Genomic DNA, 9,114 nt, shown 5'->3' with positions numbered 1-9,114 from the left:
CATTAGGGCCCTCTAGGGACAGCAACATTCCCTCTAAAGCATGGATGGAAAGGGAGAAGTCATCTAAGGCCTCTACATCACCTATGCGAATAATGGGGGAATTCAATATTGTTCAAATTTTGCTCTGAACAAGGAGCCTTGGTTGACTATATTTCTCTTCAAGTGCTGCAAGAGCTCTGGAATATGGCCTGGCATCATGCATGCTGGATCTGGCCAGTTTGTTAGCACCTGGGTGCTGCAGATGGTCCAAGACGATCTGATATTTATACTGTTCAGTGAGATGTGGGTGATTCTCAAGGAGGTTATCAAGAGCCATTTTCAGGAGGGCAAACTCACTCTCTCAGCCGCTCTTGAACATAAGTGAAGGTCTTGGTATCCCATATGCAGAGGCTATTAACAGATCCATACTACTGGGGGGTTGAAGATATGAATGAAGAGATTGTGGCTGTTGGGTGGACTGTCGAGGACTAGGCATGGACACAGTGTGAACAGGAGCTTGGGCAGTAACTTAAGGTGCAGTTGCATTGTGATCAAGAAGGGTAGAGTTTGATACACTGATAGAAGCATGGTGATCAGAAAACTGGGCAGACACACTGGGAATGGACAGCATTACAGTTTGAGCAGTGGCTACAGGGGGCAAAATGTGAGGCTGAATAAAGCCTGTGGACAAGGGAGCTGTTTGAGTAGCATCTACTGTATGCAAATTAGGAGCCTGGACAGGGGCTAGATTTTGTTCCATTGGCTGAGGCATAGGCAAAGTTTGGGGAACCCAAGGAAGGCCAGGTTGCAGGAATAGAGGAGGCTGTGAAGCTGTGAGAGTTTGATTGTCAACATGTGCGATTCTTGAGGGAGCAGGGGTGAATATTCTGGATGGAGGTAGATCATAAAAGGAGGCTATATTAGGAGGAGAAGTAAGGAGGGTGGCGGCTCCACCAGGTTCATCATCAGTGAAGTTTTGTTGAATGAAACTAGACACAAGTTGGGTTGATTCAAGCTCTAGTTCTTTCTGGCGAATGCGTCTATTAATCTCAGCCTGTCTGACAATTCTCTCTCTTTCCTTGTGTGCCTCTTCCTGCTACTGCTGAGCAGCTTTGGCTTTCTTATCAGTTTGCATCATTCATCCAGTTCCTCTTCTTCCCGTTGTTGTTTCTTCAGCTCCTCCAGCTCATCTTTCTTCTTCTTTGCATCATTTTGTGTATCTGAGGAATGGCACCACTCACCTCCCCATCTGCTTCTTGTGAGGCCTGCCTTTGGCTCAACCAGAAGGTCGCTGAACTGGAGGTAAGAGTCTCTCTCCTACACCAAATTGGAGAGGACGAGCTGCTAATCGACACTATGCTAGCCCATTGTCTGAGCACTGCAGTGACAACTGGTGACACTGCTAGCGGAAATCTGGACGCTACAGTTCCGTGGATCAATCCTGCTCAGGCCCTGACTGAAGACCGATGGGCCAGAACGAGAGCCAGACCCAAGACTCCCCTGTGTTCCCAGTTTCATCATGGACCAGCAACAAGCGAAATAACCTAGTTCCTGTCACACCTGCTTCATCCTCCTCACACTGTGATGAAGAGCACACGTTCAGCACGAACATCAAGCCGTGTTGAGCGTGCGCTCCCTTTTAATTAAAACTTTTATCATAAACAACCTGATTTTAGATAACAAGGTAGACAGCATTTTTTTTAACAGAGACATGGCTTGGCACTGACACACCAGTTGTTCTCACCGAGGCTTGCCCACCAAATTTTAATTTTTTATTTTCGACCAGGGGTGGTAAAAGAGGGGGTGGAACTGCCTCTATCACGAGAAACACACTGAACTCAAATGAAGTCTCCTTTAACAGTTACACATCGTTTGAGCATCATGCCTGTTTTTAGCAGTCCTCCTATTCTTTGCATCACAGTTTACAGACCACCCCACCATCATCCTACCTCTTTTATCAGTGAATTCTCTGAACTATTATCAATCATACACACCAACTATAACAGAATTCTAATAACTGGTGATTTTAACCTACATGTTTATAATAGCTCTGACCCAATGTCCAATGAATTTTTAAATCTTTTAAGTTGCATGGATTTTAAACAGCACATCACACAGCCGACTCACAACAGAGGACACACCCTGGACCTGGTCATAACCTATGGCCTGTCCACTGGTGTGTCCTCTGTCGTTGACCTGGCTGTGTCTGACCACTACTGTGTGTATTTTAACATCATCAGTTTTAACAACCAGGAGAGAATGGCGAGGAAACGCTACATTACTTCTGAAGTGGCTGCAAATTTTTTGGAGATTTTAAAGAGCACTCCTGCCGAAATTTTACCTGCACCTCGTGATTTTATTGTTGACAATTTTAACAGCAAACTGAAAACAATACTAGACTCAGTTGCTCCACTTTTAACCAAAACCATAAAAACAAAACCTACACCACTGTGGAGAAATAATGACGTCAGGTGTGCAGAGAGGAGGTGGAGAAAAAACAAACTGACAATTCACTATGAAATATTACATGAACAACTGAAAATCTACAATACCACAGTCAAATTGGCACGAATCTCTCATTTTTCAAGACTCATCACAGACCATACAAACAACACCAAATTCCTGTTCTCCACCATCGATCTTTTAACAAATAGCAATTTAAAAAAAAATCTTCCAAACCCCCATCAGATGCCCTCTGTGAGGACTTTGCAGACCACTTCAGAAGTAAAATCGATAATATCAGATCCAGTCTTTTACCCCAACAGAATTTATTTTTTAACACACCTGTACCATTACTTTTACCTGAGGAAACACTGGAGAGTTTTGCCCTGTTGACGCAAGGACACTTGGTCGAGTTTTATCCCAAGTAAACCCAACAACCTGTCTTTTAGACCCAATTCCCACATCACTTTTAAAAACATTTTATGGCTTCTTTGAGATCTTTGAGCTATAGAGGCAAGTGGCTCTTGCGTTGCCTCGTGCCACTAAAGAACAGATTCTTATCACACTGATTGATTATTTAGAGGTCATTTTTCCTTATGTTTCACAGGAAGAATACAGATTTTCTTTGAAGAAGCATAGCTATAACTTGTGTCAATGGAGGGAGTTTGGGTAATCTTCCCAGAAGATGGAAAACACAGGATCGGAGAGATTTGTATTGCTATGGTAGGGGATCTATTATTTTTAAAAGAGGAGTAGAAACACTAGTTTGATCTTGTTCATTGAATCAATCAGCAGCCTTTATTCTAAAAACAATTGCACATACACACATACTGTACACACACCCAAGCATGCTCACACATACTCAACATCTGCCCTCAAACCTGGGCAAGGTCAGGATGGATGTATGGAAAAGCCATGCAGGGGCAACAAACGCCAATTAAAATACTTTCCAAATACTTTTCCACACAGTTTTTTTTAGTAATGAGTTTTAAGCGCAACCATTTACGACAGGCTGCTCTGTGCAGTTTTGTGCTGGCACGACTTCACGGCAACTAGCTAGTTGGCTGCCCCTGCCTTGCACTGCTCCTGTTTTCTAATTTCAACGCTCTCATAATACATAGGATAGTATAGTGGTGAAATAATTTGGCAAGATAGCCAACAAAAATATTCACTCAGTATTTTGTAGCGACAACATTAGTGGGCAAGCAAGCTAAAGTTAGCCAGCTTGGCTAAACTGCACAGATCTATCGTTGGCTGCTTCATAATGTTAGCTAAAAAAGTCATTTGCAAAAGGCAAGCTAGCCAATGTATCAGCCAGGTCAGCCCTGTGAGTCTGGATGAATTAGCTGATGTTAGCGTCTCAAGACAGGTTTTGGTACATTAGCAAGCAAGCTAATGTTAGCTTTGACTTTGGACTTTGTGTTGGACTGTGTTGTTGTGGGTGCCTGGTGTCGTTTGTTGGTGTTGCAGACTCCATTTCTAAACTACTCGGCAATTGTTGCACGCTATTGGCGTTGTAGAGGAGCGGAGAGAGGCAAGCCACTCGTGAGCGCACATAATGTCACATCCTGCAGGGTTTTAAGGAAAAATGACTTTAACCATTATCAAAATATTTGCCAATGAATTTTGTCAATCCATTAATATTCAATATCTCCCTGTGAAATGTTGTGAAGTAAAAGCAGAAAATGGCATGAAAAGACTCAAGTACAAGTACCTCACATTTGTAGTAAGTACAGGACTTGAGTAAATGTACTAAGTTTCACTCTGACACTTCTCCTGGTAGTAAACACAAGAGTGACATTTCTGTGTGTATTTATCTCCAGAAAATTTTAATTATTACTAAAAAGATGGACAAAAAAAGAGGAACAAATGGTACAGGATAACCAAACATCGCCGCCAAATAATCCCAAAAAATACAGATAGATAGTCCAGTCAAGACAACAGATTTCACAAACAAAGTCTTGATTCCAGCTTGTTGATCCAAATATATTCTGTCCAAGTAGTTGACACTCTCCATTCGTGCTCTGTATATGTGGCCACAGATAACACTGATTCATTACTCCTGGGACACTGGACAGCATGATCTATGGAGAGGAAAGTGAAAAATAAGGTATATTTCCTGGTTTTCCCATGACGGGTGGGTCACATGGTCTTGATGTGAGGAGGGGTCTGGCTGTGCGTAGACGTCCTTTAGCCCCATAGCAAACTGGAGAAAAAGAAAAATAACAGTTTGATTTAACTCTGGAAATTCCATGACTGTCTTACAAAGCCCAAGAGCTGGTATATCATCACTGAAAAGTTTAGTCATTTTTATAAAAATTCATTTTTAATATATTTTTTTAACTTATAAAACCTACAGATTTCACGTTGCTGCCAGTTATTAAAACAACTTGCATGACTAACTGGCAGTTACCCCAACTACCCCGAGACTAAAGGAAATACATCCTTGTGCAGAGGTGTGAAAACTCCTTTTTAGCTTCATGTTTCATCTGTTTGACAGGAAGCACAAATCAAACCAGTCTGCCCTCACCTCAAGACTGTGGGTTCAGGCATTCCTGGATCTGCTCCTCGTTTGAAACCTGTGAATCAAAACCGTAAAGAAGAATTCAAGCATACAGGTTTATATTTCAGAAAAACGAAAGAGAAAACGGGATCTAGTTCATCAAAAAAACCCAACAACGACTGCATATCGCTAGCTGCAAGCCTCTAGTGCAGAAAATCGTCTGCCACATAAAATACATAGCTTGAAGTATTTATTTACAATATGTAAAATGTGTGTGCACTTTTCGAATAAATAACACAGCAAAAAATTTCCCCTGTTTATTCGATGTATCCTTTTGCCACTAGATCAGGCACGTCAAACTCATTCCATAAAGGGCCGTGTGGCTGCAGGTTTTTGTTCCAGCCAAGGAGGAGCACACTAGGCCAACCAATCAACATCAAGGGATCACTTAGTTATCAGCTGAAGACTGAGATCAGCTGATTAATTGATTCCAGCCTGGTGTGCTCCTCCTTGGTTGGAATGAAAACCTGCAGCCACACGGCCCTTAATGGAATGAGTTTGACATGCCTGCACTAGATGCCCTACCAACGGTTTCACTGAGTCACTACAGTTTGTCAGCAGATTACGATGCATTCACCCCAGTTTCATTAAACACCAACATTGCATCAGAGGGCTCTGACGTCCACAGAAGCTGATGATGGGATTTATGTGGAATTGAGTGAAAGGGTCGTTGTAACTGTGCCCAAAATTGAGCCAGCTTCACATCTGACTCAGGGCCTCCGCCTCACACATGTACGCATAGAAAGGAAAACACATTCACTTCCCTTGTATTTTATTTTTTATAACTTCATTCATCAGGAAAAAGGGAAAAATGCCCATCGCTCATGTTTTCAGAGCCTGAGGTTTCTGACCACCAGTTAAAACACTCAGTTCATTTTTAACATAAGAGAAAGTAAAAATGTTCAAAGCTTCACATCAACAACACTACTCATTCAAGTAGTGGTAACACAAGAGCAACAAATGACGTAATTTCAGAAAATTCGGACCCTGAGACGTAAATGAGTTCCAAGAGAGAAGTGCATGTAAAGAAGGCTAAAGAAAGAGTGAAATGAGGGGGGAGAAAGTGCAACATCAGTGTTGGTCTTTCCAAAATGCTGAAGTTAGAGAAGAATCACTTCCAGGGGGGCAACTCCACCGGCTGTGAGGTCACACATGCAAAAGTCTTAACTTCCCCAGGTTGACTGCAAACCACAGCCAAACATAAGTCTGAACTTTCCCATCTCTACTCCAAACCACAACCAGGTATTTTAGTGCTCTACACAGGCCCCAGAAATATGCCAATAAAATACAAGTGCACAGGCATTTCCTGCACTAACCAGAGAAACAGCTATACCCAGGATTTATTGATCAAGTACTTTAAGGACATGAGTTTTAACATTTTGTGATCCAAGTTCATCTCTCATATACTAATACGCTTTCTGACAATCTTAAATTATTACCAGTTAAGGCTGACAGCTTGCTTTCATAAGGGGATCGTAAACAAAGTCATTGCTTACTGCACTGACTGAACAGTTCCCACACGTATATAAATGATTATAAATTTCACCAGCTGGGGATTAATAAAGCTAATAAAGTTGACCTTATCTTTTACACCCATACACTGCTTCTCCTGAGGGAGCACTTTAAATGTACTAACTGTTAGGAGCGAATAATGCTGAACCTGAATGCAACAGAACCATTTCAGCTGTTGCTAATAAAACATTCGGAATGTAAACAGTGCGTTCTTAATATATTTAATGTGTTGTTTCTATAAAGGGTGGTAATTATTGGCTATAATAGTTCAAACTTGTAGCTACATCACATTCACTGGTCTAGAAAAAAAAATACAGCTCATAGTCGAGGGCTAGTGTGCTAAGCTAATTGGCTAACGTCAGCGAGGCTACCGGCCCGGCGTATTCCCTCTTTGCTTATTCAGATACTGACCGAGGTACAGCACGGTTGGGATAAAACCCCATCGGATGACAAACTGGCCGCACTGGAACAGCTGCTGCAGCCGCTGTTTGGTCTCTTTGCTCAGCTTAGCCATGTGTTTATCCCGTACAGCGACGATTCTCCTGCTGCCGACAAGGACAAGGTAAGAGGAAGTGACGCAGGGAGCCGGCTGTTAACCGGCAGTGTTTATCTATCATAGACTGCCATCTAGTGGATAGACGTTTGACTGCACGTCTGCTGCAGCTCACATACTGGATTGTTAAAGGCAAACTCATCCAGTCTCACTAGAAGCAAAATACAGTCATTTCAGATTTTTAAATTATATTTACTCATGTTATGAATTCTTGGGGAAACTATATAGTGTGAATTAAAATTGAGGCGCATTACATATATATTATTATATACATATTTTTTTTATCTAGCTTATTTTATCTAGCTATACAAAACTTGGCCTTTTCAATATCTTTAATTACAGTGGAACTTTTGCCACTAACACCATTTTAATCACACTATTAAACAACATTTTCCTCAACCCTGAGTGTATAAACAGCTGTCTAGTTGCATAAGTTATAGTACTTAACAGCATTTACACTGGCTATGAGAAATCAGGTTGTGTAGCCAATTCAGTAGACAAAATATGGTTTCCAGCTATATATCTATAGATCTAAATATATGTAGATCTATATATATGTTATCTATCTATATATATCTACCTATATATATATACATATCTATATATCTACATCTATATATCTATATACACTGCTCACAAAAATTAAAGGAACACCTTTTTCATTGGCCCTGGCATGAATTGAATTAAACCTGTCTGATAATTTTCTGGTTGGTTAAGCAGCTGAGGGCCTCGTTAATCAATTTCAGCTGTATTGGTGTTCATGGAATAAACAACAGGTGCACTTCAGTGGCAACAATTAGAAAACCCTCAAAACAGGACTGGTTTTACATGTGGAGGTCATTTCAAGTTTCTCCCTCTTCATCTTTTTTGGCTGGTTTTCCACTCGTGCTGATTTTGGCTTGCATAAATATCCCTACTGGAAGTATGAGGCGATTCCTTAACCCTACAGAAGTTGCACAGGTTGTCCAACTTCTCCAGGATGGCACATCCACCCGTGCTGCAGCAAGAAGGTTTAATGTGTCTCCCAGCACAATCTCCAGAACATGGAGGAGATTTCAGGAGGCTGGTGGTTATTCTCGGAGAGCTGGACAGGGCTGTAGAAGGTCCTCAACCCCTCAGCAGGACCGATACCTGCTCCTTTGTGCAAGGCGGAACAGGCTGAGCACTGCTCGTGCCCTACAGAATGACCTCCAGAGGGCCACTGGTGTGAATGTCTCTACCCAAACAATCTGGAGCAGACTTCATGAAGGTGGCCTGAGGGCCCGACGTCCTGTAGTGGGCCCTGTGCTCACTGCCCAGCACCGTGGAGCTCGACTGGCATTTGCTCAAGAACACCAGAATTGGCAAGTCCGCCACTGGCGCCCTGTATTTTTCACAGACGAGAACAGGTTCACCCTGAGCACCTGTGATAGACGTGAAAGAGTCTGGAGAAGACAAGGAGAACGCTATGCTGACTGCAACGTCGTTCAACATGACAGGTTTGGTGGTGGGTCAGTGATGGTCTGGGGAGGCATATCCATGGAGGGACGCACAGACCTCTACTGCCTAGGAAATGGTGCTCTGACTGCCATAAGGTATCGAGATGAAATCCTTGAACCCATTGTCAGACCCTACGCTGGTGCAGTAGGTCCTGGTTTCCTCCTAATGCACGACAATGCCCGGCCTCACGTGGCAAGAGTATGCAGGCAGTACCTGGAGGATGAAGGAATTGAAACAATTGAATGGCCTTCACGATCCCCTGACTTAAACCCAATAGAACATCTCTGGGACATTATGTTTCGGTCCATTAGGCGCCGCCAGGTTGCTCCTCAGACTGTACAACAGCTCAGGGATGCCCTCACACAGATCTGGGAGGAAATGCCACAAGACGCCATCCGTCGTCTCATTAGGAGCATGCCGCGACGTTGTCAAGCATGCATACAAGCTCGTGGGGGCCACACAAGATACTGAAAAGCATTTTGAGTGGCAAAAATTAAGTTTTGGAAAAAATGGACTAGCCCTTAACATCTTCATTTCACTCTGATTTTACGGTGTCTATGCAATTGCGCCCTCTGTAAGCTGAAAA

General features: G+C 42.6%; 1 protein-coding gene across 1 annotated transcript; it reads right to left on the bottom strand.

Moving 5' to 3' along the window:
• Positions 1-4,227: 4,227 nt before the first annotated feature.
• On the bottom strand, positions 4,228-7,063 carry tomm7 (translocase of outer mitochondrial membrane 7 homolog (yeast)). The gene is made up of 3 exons (XM_041955641.1): positions 6,908-7,063; positions 4,952-5,000; positions 4,228-4,627 (listed from the first exon to the last, which is right to left on the bottom strand). Exons 1-3 carry the CDS (start codon positions 7,008-7,010, stop codon positions 4,612-4,614), a joined length of 168 nt encoding a protein of 55 aa, XP_041811575.1. The 5' UTR covers positions 7,011-7,063; the 3' UTR covers positions 4,228-4,611.
• Positions 7,064-9,114: the final 2,051 nt, after the last annotated feature.

The sequence above is a fragment of the Chelmon rostratus genome, chromosome 16, assembly GCF_017976325.1.
Source record: "Chelmon rostratus isolate fCheRos1 chromosome 16, fCheRos1.pri, whole genome shotgun sequence".
Taxonomy (NCBI): Eukaryota; Metazoa; Chordata; class Actinopteri; order Chaetodontiformes; family Chaetodontidae; genus Chelmon; species Chelmon rostratus.
Note: the sequence above shows the minus strand (reverse complement) of the source record. Positions and strands in the feature narration are given on the sequence as shown.

Bases quoted from the DNA above. Each gene is read 5' to 3' on its own strand.
- tomm7 (XM_041955641.1), bottom strand. From the start codon at position 7,010: ATGGCTAAGCTGAGCAAAGAGACCAAACAGCGGCTGCAGCAGCTGTTC. The intron at 5,001-6,907 runs GTCAGTATCTGA...TTTGATTCACAG, and splicing joins CCCAACCGTGCTGTACCTCG to GTTTCAAACGAGGAGCAGAT.